The following is a 21,806-nucleotide window of genomic DNA, read 5'->3' as shown; positions in this document are numbered from 1 at the left end:
TAGAAATCAACTTAGTCTAGTTTTTTAGATCCCAAACTAGACCAGTCTTGTATGAGTCAGGCTAAAGGGGCACCACGTTGCACGTGTATGGTTCGTTTTTTTTTTCTTCTTCTTTACTCCTCCCCCCCCCCTCCCAGTCTGGCCTTGGCGACCCCTTTTTAGCTGTTGCACTAGTCTGTATATCATCCAGAAACCTATATGCAGTGGCTTTTGGTCTGTGGCCTTCGCCCACTGGGCTGTTAAACTGTCATGCATGTTTTACTTCCACTCCACGGCATGCTGTACTGAATGGGGCAGTGGCATCTCCTACTTTGTTTATTGCTCCCTTCACCTGGAGTGCCTTCACTGTACACATTGTCCACATCCACCTAAAATGGTTCCTTTCACTTGAGTGACAAATACAGTTCAATGTAATATTATTTTTTAATAATTTTAACCCTTTTGTGCATTAGGCGGCTTGGAGCCTCCTGATGCCACAGTGCTCATATGCATCGGATGGTTCTGCGCACATGGAACAGGAAATTCCTCGGTTTCCCTTCTGAAAGAAACCACCTCGGGAGGTGGGGAAAATCTTTCCCATCTCCTGAGGCTGTTTCTTGTATCAGTGAAATGTCCATCAGCGCGCACGGCGCAATGATGTAATTTTGCTGAAACCAAAAGTGAAACGAGCTGATTACCTGATTTCACTTTCACTGCTATCTCAGCATGTAGACAGGAGAGCTATTATTGGAAAGAGGAGAATCTCCTTTTTACAATGGTACCCCTCCTTAGTGGATCTCTGGGGGAATCTCTGCAGGAGGGTGATCAGTACCCCCCCCTCCCCAAAGCAGCATGGATTCACCCATTAGACACCTGAAAGGGGGAGCAGCCCCTTGGGCAAGGGCTTTTACCCCCCTCCCCCTTTCCCCCCCCCTTTATTTGGGTATTTTTAGTCTTTCGCGGGGGCAGATAAGACAGTGGGAATAGAAAGCCTACTAGGAACAAGGATGGATATATATATATATATATATATATATATATATATATATATATATAATATTTTAAATATATACATCTATGGGTGGGGGCTGCCCTGAATGGGGATAGTAATGCCCCCACCTCTCTCAAAAAGAACCACAGTCTTCTGTCCCCTCCCCTTCCTGGGGGGCAGATGAGGGATACAGTCCCCAGTCTGGCTTTAGGAGGTTTGAAAACCAATTAGGCACCAGGGATTTTGTTTTTTAATTATTCATCTAGGGGTGGGGGCTACCCATAATGGGCATTGCCAGGCCTCCAATGCCCCCCCCCCCCCAAAAAAAAAATCGGCAGTGTCTTTCTTCCCCCTTCCCCCCCCCCCCCCCCCCCCCAAACCATCCCCTCTTAGACTAAAGCATCTCATCCCAATGGCAAGCAACGTTTTAAACTTTTGGGGTAAAAGGGAACTTAGCTAACTCCCAATATCGTCCCATTTGCAATGATGAGCAGTTGCACTTCTTGGACCTCGGTATTTCCAGGTTGCAGCGTACCCATTAGACACTTCTGCAATCTAAAAACTGGGGGAGTCCTGGGTGGTGTGCTTCACATGTACCCCTCCATTTTCTTAGTCACAATGCCATGCAAACGCCAACTTTGCCTGAATTCACACATTTTTGCTACATTTCTGTGATGGAAACGCCTGAAATTCACAGGAATACACAAAATTCCCACCACCCAGCATTGCCCCCCCCCTGCCCTGATAAAAACTCTGATTCACTTGTGTGGGAGCTCAAAGCAGTCAGCCTAAAAACATATAGGAAAAAACTGCCTTTTTGGACCCGCTTTGATTCCCCCTTAATTTCTACATGTTTTTGGCTCTTCCTTGTCACAGGCACCTGGCCTATCTACACAAGTGAGGTATGATTTTTTATCAGGAGACTGAGGGGAAGGATGGATGGTAGGAAATTTGTGCTGTTGCGCTGATCCCACATAGATTAAAGAAGAAAATGTGTGGTTTTTTTTTTTTTTTTTTTTTTTTTTTTTTGTGCTAAATTTGAGGTTTGCATGGGATTTGGGATAGATAAAAAAACATTTAGGGAATCCATGCAAGCCACACCTCCCTGGACATCTTCCTCCCTCCCCCCCACCCCCCCCTGCAAAAATACGTTGTTTTGGGATAGATCATTTTGATGTGTCCACAATATGTTTTGATCAGTTCGCTGTCACGGGCACTTGGTCCACCCACACAAGTGAGGTGGCATTTTTGTCTGAAGACCTGGGAGGGATGCTGGGTGGAAGGAAGATCTATAACTTTCCGTCACAGAAATGTGAGGTTTAATGTCTTTTTTTTTTAAGACTAATTTTGAGGTCTGCAAAAGATTCTCTGTAGCAGAACTTGGTGAGAGCTGCACGTCACCCCATCTTTGATTCCCCTGGACGTCTAGTTTTAAAAAATGTACAGATTTGCTAGGTTTCCCCAGGTGCTGGCTGAAGTAGGGCCCAAAAACCCCAGCTACCCGCTTTGCGAGAAACAGGTCAGTTTTGCATGGAAAAATGTGATGTGATGTATCCATGTTGTATTTTGGGCCTTTTCCTGTCATGGACACTAAGCCCACCCACACAAGTGAGGTACCCTCATCAGAAGACTTGAAGAGAATGCAGGGTGAAAGGAAGTTTGTGGCTCTTTCCAGATGCCAGAAGTAAGTTTCCATCACAGAAATGTGAGGAGTGTGTGTGTGTGTGTGTTTTTTTTTTTTTTCAATCAAAGTTTGGGATCTGCAGGGGACTCTGGGTAAAACAGCCTAGTGAGAGGCACACAAGTCATCCCACCTCTAGGCGTCTAGTTCACAAAACATATGTAAATTTGCTAGGCTTCTCTAGGTGCCCGCTGAACTAAGGCCCAAAAAAGCACAGCTACACACTTTGCAAAAATTAGGTTAGTTTTGTGTGTAAAAATTTGATGTATCCATGTTGCGTTGTGGGCCATTTCCTGTTGCGGGCACTAGTCCTACCCTCAAAAGTGAGGTACCATTTTTATATATATATATTTTTTATATATATATATATATATATATATATATATATATATATATATATATATATAAACTTTTTTTTTTTTTTGTTAAATCAAGTGACTTAGGGGAACACAAATCTTTAGGACCATTGTTATTACCAATTGTTTCTCTGCATTTGCACCTTGCGAGTGTAACATAGGGCCATATGTACAAACACTTTTTCCCATAGACACAGAATGGGGAAAACCTTTGCTACATCTGGCCCATAGTGTGTAAGCAAGAAGTCATTTTGAGAAATGCCCTCTAATTCATATGTTTGAATTTGGAGTTACCCATACTAAGATGTGCAAATAACCACTACTCCATATCTTGTACCCATTTAAGATATACATAGGTTTCCTTGATAACTTGTTTCACTCTTTTTAAATTTAACAAATTAATTCCTTTTATTCCTGGTACACAGTGAAAAATCATTGCAGGGTGCAGCTCAGTTATTGGCTCTAGGTATTTAGGGTTCTTGGTGAACTAGCAAGCCCTATACATCCCTCTCAACCAGAAGGGTCCAGCGGGTGTAATTGTATATTGCTTTTGAAAATCTACCATAGTTAAAAAGAATTACAGGTGGAAAAGTACAGGGAGTGCAGAATTATTAGGCAAATGAGTATTTTGACCACATCATCCTCTTTATGCATGTTGTCTTACTCCAAGCTGTATAGGCTCGAAAGCCTACTACCAATTAAGCATATTAGGTGATGTGCATCTCTGTAATGAGAAGGGGTGTGGTCTAATGACATCAACACCCTATATCAGGTGTGCATAATTATTAGGCAACTTCCTTTCCTTTGGCAAAATGGGTCAAAAGAAGGACTTGACAGGCTCAGAAAAGTCAAAAATAGTGAGATATCTTGCAGAGGGATGCAGCACTCTTAAAATTGCAAAGCTTCTGAAGCGTGATCATCGAACAATCAAGCGTTTCATTCAAAATAGTCAACAGGGTCGCAAGAAGCGTGTGGAAAAACCAAGGCGCAAAATAACTGCCCATGAACTGAGAAAAGTCAAGCGTGCAGCTGCCACGATGCCACTTGCCACCAGTTTGGCCATATTTCAGAGCTGCAACATCACTGGAGTGCCCAAAAGCACAAGGTGTGCAATACTCAGTGACATGGCCAAGGTAAGAAAGGCTGAAAGACGACCACCACTGAACAAGACACACAAGCTGAAACGTCAAGACTGGGCCAAGAAATATCTCAAGACTGATTTTTCTAAGGTTTTATGGAGTGATGAAATGAGAGTGAGTCTTGATGGGCCAGATGGATGGGCCCGTGGCTGGATTGGTAAAGGGCAGAGAGCTCCAGTCCGACTCAGACGCCAGCAAGGTGGAGGTGGAGTACTGGTTTGGGCTGGTATCATCAAAGATGAGCTTGTGAGGCCTTTTCGGGTTGAGGATGGAGTCAAGCTCAACTCCCAGTCCTACTGCCAGTTCCTGGAAGACACCTTCTTCAAGCAGTGGTACAGGAAGAAGTCTGCATCCTTCAAGAAAAACATGATTCTCATGCAGGACAATGCTCCATCACACGCGTCCAAGTACTCCACAGCGTGGCTGGCAAGAAAGGGTATAAAAGAAGGAAATCTAATGACATGGCCTCCTTGTTCACCTGATCTGAACCCCATTGAGAACCTGTGGTCCATCATCAAATGTGAGATTTACAAGGAGGGAAAACAGTACACCTCTCTGAACAGTGTCTGGGAGGCTGTGGTTGCTGCTGCACGCAATGTTGATGGTGAACAGATCAAAACACTGACAGAATCCATGGATGGCAGGCTTTTGAGTGTCCTTGCAAAGAAAGGTGGCTATATTGGTCACTGATTTGTTTTTGTTTTGTTTTTGAATGTCAGAAATGTATATTTGTGAATGTTGAGATGTTATATTGGTTTCACTGGTAATAATAAATAATTGAAATGGGTATATATATTTTTTTGTTAAGTTGCCTAATAATTATGCACAGTGATAGTCACCTGCACACACAGATATCCCCCTAACATAGCTAAAACTAAAAACAAACTAAAAACTACTTCCAAAAATATTCAGCTTTGATATTAATGAGTTTTTTGGGTTCATTGAGAACATGGTTGTTGTTCAATAATAAAATTAATCCTCAAAAATACAACTTGCCTAATAATTCTGCACTCCCTGTAGACACATGGCTTTTTTTATTTTATTTTTTATGTATTTATTTTACCTGTTGTTTTCTGAAAGAAAGTCTTGAAGGATCTACACAAATGACCCCTTGCTGAATTCAGAAATGTATCTACTTTTCAGCAATGTATATCTTTCCGGGAGCCACCATGGTTTCGCACCCATTTCTACCTCTAACTGGAAGGAGGTTGAAAGCACAAACAGTAAGAACAAGCATTTGCAGTGCAATGGGCCTTGTATTCGGTCGAGTTGGAGTTATTAGCGTTGTAAATTCATAACTAGACTTTTCTTGCCACATAAATTAAGAATGAAAATCAAAACAGTTGACATAAGCAAGGCACTTCAAAGCGCCGGCCTGAGCCTGAGCACGAAGGGACGAGCCAAAAGGAAAAAAGTTTGATTGCAGTCAGACTTATTTGCAAACGTGCAATTATCCATGTAACAGGGTGGATGGCAAAGACAGTAACAGAACTGCCTTAGGAAGGGACAAATGTAAAGCATTTACCAATAATAACAAAGGATTTTTGAAAGCCAAGCTCATAAATGAGTGATAGTGATGGGCGGGCGATGGGTGTGGTTAAAAGCCCACAGATAGATTACAACATGGCAGAGGGCTTGCGTGCACTCGACCGAAAAAGTGGGCCTAAGCGTGAACTACCCCAAATACCCCCCCCCCCCCAAAAAAAGGCTTAGTGTTGGGGGGATGTGGCAGAGGCTTAGCAGTGGAAGGTTTGACACTGGCTGTTTACATTGCCTTCACATCGAGTGCTCTTTTAGATGGTAATTTATTTTCTGTGTCTCCTTTTAAAGTTGCTTTAGTGAAGTCCTTAAGGGGCAATTGAATATATCCGCTGCTTAAAGATTGAGCGCTTGGTTAGGTAATGATTTATCCCTGTTTCCTTCACAAATAATGAAATGCTTGGCACACCTGAAGGGCTAGCTATTTAATAAACTGCACTAGTAATGCTGCCATACCTGTTAACACTTTCAGTTAAAAGGTTTTTTTTTTTTTTTTTGTTTTTTTTTTGTGTGAGTATATGGTGCTCACCTTAAGGTCCGTTATGCTTTTTTTTCTTCAATTTTGTGGCATATGCTTGCAGATATAAATCATTTGTTAAAGCTTAAATAATTATCTTTTTTTTGTTGTTGTTGATTATAGCAAAGAGTCACTGAAATACTGTCCCACTTCTGTGGACCTGAAGTCATTTCAGACCAGTGCATTTATTTTCTGTTAAGGGCGTGTTCGAATGAACACTTAGCTCCCAGCAGGTATACAGACATAACTACGTGCAGAACATTTGATGTAGGTTGCTCCAAATCGCGTCAGCTGATGGATAACGGGAACAAAAGGCCATTTGATGCTGTTAGTTGCCTACGAGTCAGTCACCCCCTTCTCCAGGTAAAGTTTGTGGTGGGGCTGTATGCCCCTCCTCTGCCGGTCGGCGTGGGCATCTGTTCAGTTTCTTCTGTGCCTCGAAGAAAGGACCTGCTCCTGTTACACTAGAGAACACCCCCCCGCCCCCTTTTTTTTTTTTTTTCGGGTTATAGGCAATTCGACTTGTCCGCAGTTCTTGCACTGAAAGCCGATTCTACTTGTATTCATGATAAATGTTTCTTTGTTATATAGCGCCTCATAATGCGCTTCTTCCGTTTCTTGGGCGCAACTAGTGCTGCACTCTTGAGGGCCGGCAGTGTTCTCAAGATTATTTATTTTTAGTTCTTCTTTCTTACGATACTGCTGCACCGGTGAGCCATAAAGGCTGTGCTCTAGCCCCTTGCTGCTTTGTGTAATTCGCTGCACACCCTTGTCAAGGATGTTCTTGGCTCTCCAGCTCAAGTACTTTAGACAATGGCTTAGGACGCTCGATATTCGACTTCCTCGTTTTGTACAATATATACTGTACAGACGAGCCATGGAGGAGACGCAGTAAACAACTGTAAAGGTTGTACACAGTACCACGGAACCGAGGCAACCTATAGGTTGAGTATCCCGGCGCCATGGAGTATCTAGCCCCACATTTAATCATAAGTGCTGCACGCGCTGGCCACGTGTATTGTGGGGGATCTTTCTCCATTGTGCCTCTTCTGTAGCTGAGCCCTGTCTGTGTTAGAAAGCGTCCTGTAGTCTTCGGGACCCAATGTCGTTAAGATTTTTTTTTTTTCTCCTTTGGTCTGGTGTTAAGCCCAAACCTTGCGATTGTTACAAAATTTGTGTGTGTGTGTGTGTGTGTGTGTATATATATATATATATATATATGTATGTATATATATATATATATATATACATACTCACTTATAGGGGCATGCGTGCCGCCAGCCTTCTTCGTCCATTGACCTGTTGTCATTCACATTTTGTTTTCTTCTGCGCACCACAGCATACAGCAAGGAGCAGTGGATCAGCCCATTTCAGCTAGAGCTTACTTCACTGTGGCATTCTGTTGTTTCACAAGGGGCGCTTCTGCACTCAAAGCAGTTCCCTCACACTCAAAGTAGTTCTATTCAGTGTCAAGTACTGCTACGAAAATATCTTATAAAATAACGTTTGTCGCAAAGCACTACACGCATTGACAAAGCCAAAAGGCTAGCAGCCTACACCAGGCACTCTGGGGTTTCCAGTACTTGTTTTTGGTTATCAGTTCCAGTGATAAAATAAACAAATCCATTTTGGAGCAAAGGTGTGTGCACTACCTCCCTTTATCTGGTACCTGCCAATTCTGATGATCGGTTTGAAGCAGGATTTGATATTTATTGTTAATGTTGGCAAAAACTTTGAAATGTTTGTGATCGGAAAAGCAGGAGTAAGGGCCAAGGTGGTGCTTGTCTATTCCAGATACCAAGTTTCTTAAAGCCCTCAAGCACACTCACTCACTCACTCACTCTCTAGTTGTTAATGGAGAGAAGGCAGGTTGCTGAGCCCTTAAGGGTTAGGCAGATTACTGGTGAAGAGAATGCAACACTAAAGGCATTAATGGCTTGCACTATAGGAAACACGTATGCTTGCATTGGATGTTGCCATTAGTATTTTGGGGTACTCTGTTCTAGCTCCTGAATTTACTGTGTTTGGGTTGAGTTATGGGTTTAGGAATTCAAAATTGTGATTTGCTGGTGGTATTTTCAGTAATTTGTGTATAAATTGAATGGCGAAATCGCTGTAAACCAAGACTGTTTGAGCTCTAAAAATGGGACTGTGAAGTGGGCTTTTATAAAACTGGTCAGTTATGGTTTTGTAGGTGTTTTTAAAACGGGTTACTTTTTAGGTTGTGCTTGCGTAATCTCTTGTAATATTAAAAAAATAAATGTAAAAAATCGTAAAAGGGTTTTTCAGCCTGCACAAAACTTACCTTTACTTAATATCTGTTAATTCCAACATCGTTCTAATTTACATGCTTTTGATTGGTGAGCATGTCATCTACTTTCACTTTCCTGTTTTCTTGCCCTGCTTTGCTTGTCTATGGCTTGGCATGGAGCTTGGCCCAATTATGCCTTCCGGTCACCGGCTAGATGCCAGTGTCCTTTCATTGACTACTATTGAGCACTCGATTTGTGGGCATCTGCATGCAATGTTCTCTCCTTTCCAGCATGTTAACCCACCAACTCCCTCCCCCCCCCTGTGGGTGTGTGTGTGTGTATATATATATATATATATATATATGTGTGTGTATGTATATATATATATATGTGTGTGTATATATATATAATTATTATTATTATTATTATTATTATTATTATTATTATATATATATTTTTTTTTTTGCTACCTCCCCCTACTTTCAACCCACCATGTTTTCATCCTTCCCTGCTTCAGTCACTTTCCCCATCCTCACTCTGGTCCCCAAAGGCATTTGAGTGCTTTACATGAGCACCGTTACATTACACAAACTTTTTTTTTTTTTTTGTGTGTGTGTGTTTATATAATTTGTTTTGCACGCTCTCTGCCCCTCCTATGTGTTAACCCACCATTCCCAGCCCAGAGCTGTTATTTTTAACATTACACATCCTATTTTAGCTTCTGGTTTTCTTTTTTTTTCCCCTCGCATTTTCTATTACACACAGGGGATTAAGTGATTTGCCCAGGATCACAGGATGTTGAGATGATTCACTTCTGGTTCCCCGGTTCTAAGGTCGGCAGCGCTGTCTTCTCCCATACATTAGCTGTGTTTTTACCGATTGTGTCTATTTCTTTTTCTCTTATTCTTTCTTTCTCTTTTTCTCTATTCTCTTTGTCCTTGTTCTCTTTTTCCTTGTTCTCTCCTTTCTTTCTCTTTTTTCTTTCTCTTTTCGTTTTTTCTCTTTCTTCTCCCCGCCCCCCGCAATTGAGAGAGACAATAGAGCTGGCGTAGGCAATGCTTGGTGCATAAACGGAGTGAATGCTCACACTTTGCTGAGGAGAGCAGGCTAGCATCGCGCTCCCGGGTACAGAATAAAGTTCCCTTTAATATTTGTCGGTGTTTGCAGGAAAGAACCATGTTTTTTTTTTTTAGATAAATGTACAAGATGTCAGGTGCGGCTCCGAGGTAGGTCCTGGCCCTCCCTCTGAATTTAGATCCTGTTTGTTGGCTGCAAGTGGCAGCAGGCTGACGTCTGTCTTATGTTTGTTTCTACCCGTGGCGTATCGCTCCTGCTTGAACGGCTCTTTATTTGTCTTTATTCCGGTCTTTATGATTGTTTTTCCACGCCTTCCTCCATTTGATTTCGGCCCATTTTAAAACGGCGTTGTGTGTTTGACTCGTTTCTCTTCTTCATGCCCCACTGTTTAATAGTTTGTTGATTGAGTTTACTAACTTGGCCACGGTGGCCAGCTGATTGGCAGCAAGGACAATAATAATGGGTTACAAAACGTCTCCCTGGAAATGTTTCCCCTGCCTGCTACGGTTTACGGATTCTCTTGCCCGGACAAGTTTTCTGGAAAGCTGCCCGGAGCGGGATTGAAAGAATGCAGTGGTTGTCATTGGGATGTCTGGCAACCGCCCTCGAAGAAGAGGAAATGTAAAGTAAACGCCTTTAGGAGGGAGCCTGGCATTACAGAAGGAGGGACATTTGGGGACTGCTCTCCCGGTTAGGACACCATACAAAATGGCAGCCCTGGATGTAATTTCCTGCTTTCAGTTTTGGGTGATGATAAAGGAGACCGAGCACGCCCTGTTGAACTATAGGAAGCGCGTGTTATGCCTCGCAAGCGAGAGAATTATTCGCCCTTGCACCTGCCAGCTGAATCAGGAACCTGTTTGTCTCTGTGCTTACCTGTTATCCAAAATCTCTCTCCTTGCAGGTTTGTGCAACACATGGATACTGTCAGTGGTCCAACCTCCTGTTTGTTGCTGGTGTGGCTGATATCCAGGAAAGGCAGGAGTTCGTCAGAGTTGTGTTTCTGCTTGTATTTTATTAGCATGGTTAAAAAACGCTCCCGTGATGCACTTTGACCATACTAATTTGGGTTCCTAAAGCCCCGCTTGGGCGTGGCTGCTATTGCGCATGTGTGATCTTTGCTAACTATGACCGTACTAACTTTGCGGGCCGGCACTGTAGCCCAGCAAGGTGTGGCACCGGTTAGTTGCTACCTGACACATGCAATAGCCATTGTGGCTAGGATTTCGCTGTAAAGTCGCTGGTTTTATCTTTAAACCATACAGTTTCTGTTTCAATATTCCTATTGCGGCTGGACGCAGGCAGATTTTTGTATGACTGCTGTCTAGAGCGGCATAGTGGGCGAAAAACGATTCCCTGGCAGGTAGCACTGTGTGATCGCCAGTGGCTGGGACTAATCCTCCACCACTCAAGTTTTTACTGCAGCATTTCGTAGTTGTTCATGATTCCCAAACATCTTATTGAATGCCGCCATCTTATGGTTATTATGTGAAACTTTGTGCCCATCGAGTGTGGTTTGAGTGCTTTAAAATGAAAGGCTAAGTATTTGTATATAATAAGGGAGTCTCTTATGGAAAAGGAATCCGTGAAATACCATAATGTAAACAACGTATTGAACTTTCCTCTGTTTTTCGGGACCTTGTCGAAAGCCCTTTTTTTATTGACGTTTCATAGGTTTGTGCAGTTCCTTTAGCAGTTGTAGGCAGTGTCCAGTGAATTTGTTATAACTTGGCAGCCTCATCAGGGCAGTAAATGAGCGGGTTTCCTGGGCCACAATAGTCATTTGTTATAAAGAAAAGGATGCAGCATGCTCTGACGGGACATTTAAACCTGTCTTTCTACCTATTCAGATCATATTCTCAGAAGCTAATGGGTTTTGTGTTTTCATCTCTTGCAGGCACATGTTTTTCTTGCACATAAAAGAGGATCTCTTGGCAGGCAATCTGCAGTGTTCCCCGGAGCAGGCGGTGGAGCTCAGCGCTTTGTTGGCACAGATGGAGTTCGGGGATTACAACCAGAATACTGCCAAGTACTTCTACCTCGAGCTGTGTGGGAAGGAGCTTGGCACCGCCACTTTAAACCGGTAAGAGGCCCGCGGTGGTGCTTGGTTGACTGCAGGAATTACTTTCTCTGTTTGTGGTCTGTAGAGTGCGTGGAATGAGACATGGCGGGGATTTGTGGTTGGGAACGATTGGTGTGTTCCCGAAGGGCAAAAGTGTACCGATCTTTCATTGGAACTTTGTGACCACTTCTCTCTGGAGTGCCTACTTGAAATGTTCACCCCTGTTAAAGCCTGATGCTGTAACCAGACTCGCTGCAAATGATACAGGTTTGTATATAAGCACCTGCCTGCGTCACTGCTCCATCTGCTACCATTCGTTCGCTTCCAGCATGCACCAAGCCACATAACTATGTGCACAACACTCACTGCTTAGTCCCCCACGGTTGGCATGTTTCCCGTCGTCGTACTTGTTTTTAAGCCATCAAAATGAGGATGGATTTTAGCGACCTTTAATTCAGGATAAGTTGACCACTGTATCTGTGGTAGATGACCGGGTAGTTAGTTAACTTTTAGGTGGATTCCGCTTGCCTTTTGTTACATAAATGTGTTTTGTTTGTGTTCCACAATATGTATATATTAGTTTGTTTATTTTAATAGGTATAGCAACGTATTTTAAAGTCTGTTGCCTAATTTTTATAACTAGGTTTATGAGTGTCAGCGTTTAACTGGAGCCGATTTCGAATTACATGGAAAAATATATATGCAGGTTTCCGGGGAAAACACCACCCCATGCAATAAAAAATGTGTGAGGTGTGTTTTTTTTTTTTTTTTTTTTTAACTGTGTTTCGAATTTGCCCATAAAATCCCCCAATGACAACGTTGTAAACGGCTGATTAATTCTAGAAACCAACTGTTTTCCTCATTGAAGGCCTCAAATATGTAATTGACTAGTACAAGGAGGAAATATCATAGTGATAATGGCAATACCACATCCGGTGTTTCCAGGCTCTCTCTACAGACTAACTCTGACTCTTCTCCTATGTACAGTAAACTGGGAGAATAAGTGTTTTTTTTACCGCCACTTGCATGGCCTCTTAGCACTACTATTTGGCGTCTTGGTTTCTGGGTGGTTGACAGCTATCTTGGCGGCTGTAGTCAAGATTACAATATGTTTGTGACATCCCCTTTTAACTAGGTGGTATTGGCTTCAGTGTTATTCCTGGTTTTAAAGAATGAAACCAACAATGATCAGGGCCTGTTCAGTTTTTGGAAGCCTAGCTGTATTGAATAACCCGGCCGTATCCTGAGTCCCACTCGTGGGAGGAGGAAACTATTAGTGAAGTTTGGTCATCTCTCATCCCTGCTAGCCATCAGGGGGCAGTGTCCTGATGATGATGATGATTATTGTGGGAACACCCCCGCTGGACGCTATCTTACATAATTTGCACTTCCTCACAGCTTTCTATGAAATAAAACATGTCTTCCGAAGGTGGTAATTACATTACGTTCTTACACCGCTTTATTGCAGAGGTTCATTTGCCACCAATTGAGTCCATCTTGCCCGAGGTCAATAACTATCCTTTTTCGTGATTCCAAAAAATCCCCTTTGCTACTGTTCACAGCATCTTCTTCACTGACCTGTCAGAAAACACCTTCCAGGAATAAAGGATGGTTGAAGGTCGTAGTTTCGATTTGAAGTGAATGGAGAACATGAGGGGCACGGCCTGTGTGGATCATGAGGATGACTGGACTAGGTTGGAGAGGGAGGTGTCCAGTAAATTGGAAAGCCGACTAGACTAAAGAGTTAACTTTTTGTGCGTGATGGTTTTTGACTTTGACAATTTAGTTTTCCTTGAAAAACAAATCTCTCTCGCTCTCATTATTATTATTTTATTATTTTTTTTCTCCATCGTTTGGAAGAATATCTTGACTTGTGGGTGGGTGCCTGCCTCTTTCCCGAATTATGTGAATGCGGTGCCACTTTGCACATACCCCCCACGCCCCCATTTTCTGATGTAGTCATGCTACTTCTCGACTTGCTTAGTTCTGACAGCACATGGTTGCACACATCCTCACATTTGAGCAGTCTGTTTACACCACTGAAAAACAAATGTCTAAAATGTTGGAACTGAAATGGTCTTGTATTTCAATAGAATATTTGTGGCCCATTGGGGGACTTTTCAGCTTCAAGGTAGTCTTGTGTGCTTCTGCTTCCTTCGACCTTAGCCACAGGCATCTTGATTAAGAGACCGATATAGTCAGATACTTTCCATTCTGAGGGGATGGAGAGTTCTTGCCAAAAGCAAATGACATATCTTTCTCTCAGTCTTTCTCTTTTATTTTGCCCATCGAAAGCGATTTTATGAGATTTTCGATCTTCCCTCTTTGTGTCGGGCACTGCTAGAAAGGTAGGTGAGATAGGACATTTGGGTTTGTAAGATACTAGTGTAAGTGTTGCAGGATATCTATAATCTGCCTTTTTTAATGCATAATTTAGGTAACCTGGCAGAGTAGCCTATTTGAAAAGTGTGGTTGTGCAGTGCATAAATGGAGGAGGCTGCTCGGGTCCTGTTGCTCCACACTTGTGATTGCGCTTGTGTGTAGTGGAATACTAGGTTGGGGTTTCTAGAGTTTCACACATAATTCTGTCGTTTGCACAAGTGTTTTGCAGATTCACAGTGTATATTATTGCATGTAGGCACATTACCTCAATGAGTTGGAGTTTACTTGTTTCTTTAATATTCCTACAGTATCACCGCAAAACACAAGGCACTGGAAGGGGTGAGTCAGGCATCTGCTGAGTACCAGTTCCTTCAGATCGCTTCAACTCTGGATAACTTTGGGATGGAGTGGCATTCTGTGAGGGACAATGAAGGGCAGAAATTGATTATCGGCATCGGACCCGAAGGTGTATCCGTCTGTAAAGAAGATTTTAGCCCTGTTAACAGGTACAGTATTGCCATGCTCATAGTCTCGCAAGAGGAGCATCATTCAGTATTGTCATTTGGGAGTCCTGTTCGAAGTATTGAAGACATACAATTTGAAGCAATGTATTCTTCAATTGAACTCTCTTGCTGGTTATAGAGGCCTTTGTAGTTTGCACTGAGCTATTCAACCTGCTTTATGGTGCACAGGGTGGACTCGTAACTTGCTACCCAAGAGAACCAAAAAGTTAATAGTGATGGTCCTCTGTTCTAAGTTGGTATCACTTGTTCACCGTACATGCCGTTTGCAGATTTAATCACACCAAAGTACCACATTCCAACCTGCAGATCATTCCACTTATGTCTAGATGCTTTGATTTTTACCTTTATCCCCTGCTCCTGTCCTCGGCGAATGATCGCTAAATCGGTGGTTCCCAATGTTTTGACTTCTGTGGATCCCCACTTTATCATTACTGGAACTTGGGACCCTCCTAACTAAATCAGTATTGGAATCCGGGGCGCCGCACTAAGTCATTACTGAATGCTGGGGACCTAATCTGTTAATATTATTTAATTTTCTGATCAGTCGCGGACCCACTGAGGAAACTTCCGGGCCACAGGGTGGGAACCACTGCACTAAATGATATTTGGTTCTGAATTTCTTGTCTGCTTTATTTGTGGTCCTGATTGCGCCCACTCTGGTGCTTTTTGAAATAATTATGTTGTGAACAGGTAGTTCAGTTTTTTTATGCTTACTGTGCTTTTGTATGATCCACCCTCTCACTCTTAAAGAATAGATAGCTTAATTTAGATACTATTGAGTGTTGCTATTCCTACATTTTCTGCACCCTTTCTGAGTTGGCCGCTTAACTAACGTTTGTTTGTTTACCACCCCAGAATTACGTATCCGGTAATCCAAATGGCGACCCAGTCTGGCAAGAACGTTTACCTGACTGTTACGAAGGAGACTGGCTCGAGTATTGTGCTCCTTTTTAAAATGATCAGCACGCGGGCTGCAAGTGGACTCTACAGAGCAATAACTGAGACCCATGCCTTTTACAGGTGTGTATTCCAATCTGTCTGTGGCACATAGGTCGTTACTAGCACTTTGTCTTGTGCGGGTGGCTCGCCCAGTTCTTTTTTTTTTTTTTTTTTCTCTTCTTTACATGCTTTTTACTGAGGTACTTAAAACTAGAAATACTAAAGGTTAAACCTTATAAGTTTGGGCTGATGAATTACCCATGTATAGCACAAGTGCAGAGTAGAGTTTGCAAAGCTTTGAGGACTATGCAGTCTGCCTTAACCCGATACTTCTGTTTCTAAACGTGCAGGACTCCTTTTCTTTCGATCATCCATATTGCAAGTTCTCATAAATTTAAAATAACAAAGTACACTGTATTTCTTACCCTAGTTGAAATCGAAGCCTTTGCCTGAACTGTGTGGTAGGGAAAAATAGTTGGGGTTTGGTGTGGTTGCCAGCAGACGCACTTCTCCATCATTAAATCCCCCTATTGTTGGCAGCATTAGAGGAGCTGGTGCCTCTAGAAACGGAGTGCCAGCGGTCAATCTGGCCTCTTTGTCTACTTTCACAAACACTCGATTCACACAATACCCCCACCACCTCGGGCAGGAAAACATTTTAAGATGTGCTTTGGCCAGCCGAGGAGCCGCTCCAAAAGCCCCAGAAATAGCCAATTGAAAGAAGTGGATGTCAAGTGAGAACGGTCGGTGATGGGCAGGAGTGGCGCTTTATTTTTAGAGCTGATGAGGGTTGCGTGAATCACTAGCCGGCGATCTTCACATGGGCATACATGCCAACATTTTAGACGAGGAAAGTGGGAGATTTAAAAAAAATAAAAATAGTAAGATGGAGAATATATTTCTCCCATTGACTTCTATTGAAGCAGACACACTTTCAGGCAAGAGAAAGACCAAATAAAAGCTATTTTTGCTCTTGAAATTTGGAGCCTCCTGACTGAATAAGTCCTGTTGGCATGGATTCCTGGGCTAGATTAGGAGAAGGTTGGTACAGCAGCATTCAATCAAAACTCAACTAATGTTTGTGCAAGATTTTGAAATAAGATATTTCAGTATCAAATGAAATTGTTTCAAGTTCGTAATTTTAGTTTTTTTTTATTTCTCATATTTTACTGTGTTAATATCAGGACCACTGGAATTGTGATGCTGTGGCATTTTCCTGCATGATTATAGATTTGCCACATAATCTATAATGTGCTGAATAATCTACAGACTTCAACAAAAAATATTTCTACTTTAGACATATTAGAAGTTAATAAATATGTGGGATCGTGTTCCCGTGAAGTGAAAGGCCTTATGCAAAAGTTGACTGGCCATCTTTCACTTACTTATTGCTGTATTTGGTTGTTAAACTAGTACTAATGATTTGAAATATTTGCCCTGACAGTTGCCATGTGTAAAAAAAAATTAACCAAATGGAGTAATTCTATCCAAAGTGTGCCCCATTTTGTCTTTATAATCTGCCTTTTTTTTATGCATAATTTTGGTAATCCGGCCGCATCATTTGGTATTCTCCAGCTGCTTAATTCCAGTGGTCCTGTTAAGCTTATGCTTATATAATTGCATTTTGTATCTAAACAAGAGTTTTTCCAACATTTGGTTAAAAAAAAAAACAGAACTGTAGTGTACAAATTGTTCCGAACAAACACCCTTGTTAACATGCTCTTCTTTTCATAATAGATGCGATACCGTAACTAATGCCGTCATGATGCAGTACAGCAGAGACCTGAAAGGCCACTTGGCGTCTTTGTTCCTGAATGAAAACATTAATCTTGGCAAAAAATACGTCTTTGACATTAAGCGGACTTCAAAGGAGGTTTACGACCACGCCCGACGGGCACTGTACAATGCTGGCATTGTAGACCTGGCACCAAGCAGAAACCAGAGTGCTACAAACTCCCCCCTCAAGTCTTCAGAGCATGGCCTAAATTGCGACAGTTGCGAGGGCTTCCACTGTCACCAAACTAAGATCCTGCAGGAGAAGCTGCGTAAGCTGAAGGAGGCCATGCTGTGCATGGTATGCTGCGAGGAGGAAATCAATTCGGCCTTCTGCCCATGTGGCCACATGGTGTGTTGTGAGGGATGTGCTGGCCAGTTACAGGTAACTAGCTTCTTGAGACATTCCACGAAATGAGTGCATGTGTTTGGTTGGAATCTTGTTGTCCTAATAATTACCATATGCAATGAGTTAAAAAAAAAAAACTTATTTTTAAATGGTTCCTGCACCTCATTCCTCCCACTGCCCACAGGGTGTCTGTTTAGTTAGATTGTTGTTGGAAAGACTGGTTTGTACATGGTATTGTGAGTGAAACCTATCCATTAGAAACTCCATTGTCTGCTCAGAACTTCGAAACAAGTTTTTGAAGGGGCCAGTTTTGGATCATTGGCTTATGAGATTGAGTGGGAATGGAACTCTGTTGGATTTTGTGTTTTGATGGGAAGTTTAATTTTGGACTTTTTAGGTTTGTCTTGCCACACCCATCTGTTTTTGAACCATCATATTGGACTCAAGAACAATCCTGAAATTCCAACCTTTGAGGTTGGGCGTGCATTACTTGCTTCTTACACAGAAGGTGGTGATGAATAAGCCGTATTTATCACCCAGCGAAAGACCTTTGCCATTTAAATCTTTTAATGTACGTGGAGCCCTACTCATCTCATACCTGGATAAGAACCCAGGTGCTGACCTATGGCATAACCATCATTGGTAGGAGCATAAGGGCTGAACTTGTAGCTCTGCAAGTTGCTCATAAAGAGGGGGGGACCTCTCTAATGTTCCTTCTCAAGAGAACCTTTGTTCATCAGCCGGGTCTTAGCTGGCACTCATATGCTATGACTGTAATGAACAATCTTTGGCAACCATACCAGACCTCTATTGTGCGTCACAATCTTGGATCTCTGGCACTTGTTGGCATACTCTGTTTAGTTGATCCATAAATATTTGAATGCATTAAATCTGCCAGCCTTGAACACGCATACTAAGTTGCCCTGAACATTATTTATTTAAACGTAGGAAGCTACTTTAAATGTACAGCATTCTTTGTTCTAACCTGTAGTGATGGTGGAGAGCATGTGAATGAGATCTGGTTTTAAACTATTTTGTTATAGTCCATACACTAGGACGTTATTTGTGGCCGCCTCTTTGCATTTATTTCTTCCATTGTAAATGTTGGGTAGGACTGAGCATGGCTGTGTGATTAAGGGTTCCTTAAACCACTTTTAGTAGCATGTGACTTTCAGTGGGGTTCTAGATTCTGAAGAGCATGTTTTGGGGCTCCATAATTAATTGTAATAGAATCAGGAGTTTCAGTGTAGCTCGTAATTGACCAATGCCAGAAATCCTGTTGGGCAAATTCCTAAAAGTTATCGCTGCTTATACATTCATAAGTATTACAAGCAAAAGCAGTATTTTTACAAACTTTGACTCCACTCCCAAAAAATAGATACTGGACTAAGAGAAATGGTTAAGATGTAAAGTTGGAACTATATCTAGTCAGGTGGCAGTTCACTTTTGTGGCAAGTTGCTCTTCATAATTTATTATACTAAAAGCCTGATGCGCACTTATATATAGCATTTTTTTTTTGTCTTGGTAAGATATTGCCTTTCATCTGCTCTTTTCCAAAGACTTTTTAAGACTAGAAAACAAGTGATCTAAGAGTCTGTGACATAGCAAGAACAATATCACCATGATGAACCTTGATTTGCTCATTTGGACAAAGCACGGTGTATGGCCAATGCAGTGCTGTGAAATGTGGTTACGGCTGTTTTGACATCGGACTATTGAGAGTTTTAAAATCCAGCTAACAAAGCATCTTCGAGCCCATCGTGTAATTTATAATGTAGTTTTAATCAGCCGATCATTTATACCCTCATATTGGTGTGTAATTCTAGTTTCATGTTTGGTTGTTTTTATGAACTATAATTAAAAAAAAATGTATTATCGTTTATAATCTGACGTCAAAATCATATGACCAGATAGAATGCTCGGACTGCATCCTAATCACCAGCTCATTTTCTTTCTTGGTTTATTTTTAGTTGTGCCCTGTGTGCCGATCTGGTGTGGAGCATGTCCAGCACGTCTACCTGCCGACCCACGCAAGTCTGCTGAACCTTACTTTGATATGATCATTGCACCCAGATAAGCTCCGGTTTGAGACCCAAAATACTGTACGTTGTTGAAGGGAACTGCACTGTTAAGCTGCAATAATGGGGACATAGTCACTTCAGCATCAGCCAGAGTCAAGAAGCAGAAAGACTTAGCCAGCGGATGTGTATCTGCCATCAAATGGAGGTCGAATCTCGCCGGCCTTCTCGTTCTTGAGGAACCAGGAGGAGTCTGTTGTTGGAGCAGATTGCCTTTCTCTTCCTATAGCCAAGTTTCTTCTGCTATAGGCTACTTTGCCAAAGGGACCTTTACTGAGTGTCACTGAGGGGGTGACCACAGAAGCTTAAACTGAACAAAGACGATTTCTGCCAGCTATGTTAAGCATTTTATTTGGTTTTATCAGTTATCCTTGTTGTATTTTTTTGATCTTTAACTGAATGACTCCATTTTTTTTTTTTTTTATTGAGAAAGCGAAGATTGCGTTCTTAACATTATTTCTAATCCGTTTTAATTGTGTGGCATCCAAGGTTTTTTCTTTGTTGTGCTACAGCTAGCTTTTTTATTATAGAAAAAAATAGGTTCAGACAGTATTATAGAAATGTATATCTTGGTTCATAAGAACTGCATGTGGATATCTCAAGTCCAAATGATTGTTACCAAAGCCCTCCTTGCAAAATTGACTGTTAAACTCCAACGTATGAGGTAACTCCTTCACAGCATATGTTGTAAATACGAGTATGGTGATAAAAATGGCATCCCTAGGATAGATTTATTCAGGACAAACCTGCTGATCTTTATTGGGAAGGGGGAAATGCCCGGTAAAAACTCCCGATTGTTATTCTCATTTATCAGAGAAAAACTTGTATTTGGTGGTATTTATCAAAACCAATAAATTCCAACTCGGAGAAATCCTATTTTATCGGGTGCAATAAATAACTCGCCAGTTGTTAACCAACTCGTACGGAGGGCCCATGTCTGACATTCTTATAAATTCTTATGATAAAATTGACCCAAACATTTTCAAGGGCAGGAGAAGTGGTTCTTGGCTTTGGATCCTGCCCTGGATTTTCAGATGAACCTTACTTTAACAAAAAAAAGGCCGTTTTTGTGTGAGCAGATTTAAAAACGGGTTTTGTTGCAAGGTTGCTGTATTTTTAATTCTTGCCGATTTCTGTATTTTAGCCTCACTTTCTCAGGAGTTGGTTTTGTGGGACTAATCTAAAGGAATGACTTTTGTGAAGCACGGACGATGCAAACTGTTTTGTGTACATGTAGGAGTGTTCCCTAATTTTTCCTTTGTATGAAACATTACTTTGGGTGGACCATTTTGTCGCCCATTCTTCCTTTTTAACTTAATCTCCCTCTCTCTCACTTTAACCTCATCACTTTCTTCATAACTACCAAATCTGGGCATTTTTGGTCTTTGGATAAGCAGGAGTAATGGAGAGACCATTTTGTGTGCAATACTAGCTGACTGAAAAGCTGGACAAACAAACTACAATGTCACTTTACAGCAAACGTTCCTCTATCTACACTTCATATTGCCTTAATGTAGCAGCGTGTTCTTTATGCATTTTGTTTCTTTGCACAGACATTTTGTCAAAAATTGTTATTGGAGAAAAGTGCTTTTTTATGGCACATGCACATAGCCTTGTAACTCCCAAGAAGTATTTATTTTTTCACTATGTAAATTGAATTTCGTTTCCAACAGAAGACAGCCCAGGAACTTCCCATGTTCCATGTAGTAGACACTTTCTGTTTCTTTTATATTCTGTTCTGTGAAATAAAGGTCTACATTGGATTTGTAACTTTTTTTTCTGCATCGGTTTCTTATATACATGCCTCAAAATAGCCAAACATTGACAGTTGTTGTATTATTTTTCTAATTACCTGGTATAGGGAGTCTCATTTTCTAAATACTATAATTTATTGAACACATAGGGGCTGTAAGAAAGTTGATTACTTAGTGAGATGTTTTGGAGTCCACCACAAGGAATAAGGCTACAAACTTTTTAAGTTAAAACAGTTTCAGTCATTTAAACGTGCTCAGTCCTGTGGTATCTATGACAGAGAGCAGACAGGCGTAACTCAGAAAAGTTAGTAAGTATTTATTAGCAACATAACCACTAAAGTCAAACCACAACACACACAATTAATAAAACCACACACATAAAAAAAAAAAGATAGCAGGAAATAAGAGTTTTG

General features: G+C 41.6%; 1 protein-coding gene across 1 annotated transcript in view; it reads left to right on the top strand.

Moving 5' to 3' along the window:
- Nucleotides 1–21,409, top strand: part of MYLIP (myosin regulatory light chain interacting protein) — a 34,604-nt gene extending 13,195 nt beyond the window's left edge. Inside the window, exons 3-7 of the mRNA XM_069218780.1 lie at nt 11,429–11,614; nt 14,284–14,481; nt 15,355–15,519; nt 17,176–17,596; nt 19,532–21,409. Coding sequence (XP_069074881.1) covers nt 11,429–11,614; nt 14,284–14,481; nt 15,355–15,519; nt 17,176–17,596; nt 19,532–19,621 — 1,060 coding nt within the window. The 3' untranslated portion in view covers nt 19,622–21,409. The remainder of the gene's footprint in view (nt 1–11,428; nt 11,615–14,283; nt 14,482–15,354; nt 15,520–17,175; nt 17,597–19,531) is intronic.
- Nucleotides 21,410–21,806: the final 397 nt, after the last annotated feature.

This window comes from Pleurodeles waltl, chromosome 2_1 (assembly GCF_031143425.1).
Source record: "Pleurodeles waltl isolate 20211129_DDA chromosome 2_1, aPleWal1.hap1.20221129, whole genome shotgun sequence".
NCBI classification, from domain to species: domain Eukaryota; kingdom Metazoa; phylum Chordata; class Amphibia; order Caudata; family Salamandridae; genus Pleurodeles; species Pleurodeles waltl.
The sequence above is the reverse complement of the archived record's forward strand: the minus strand, read 5'-3'. Positions and strand labels throughout refer to the sequence as shown.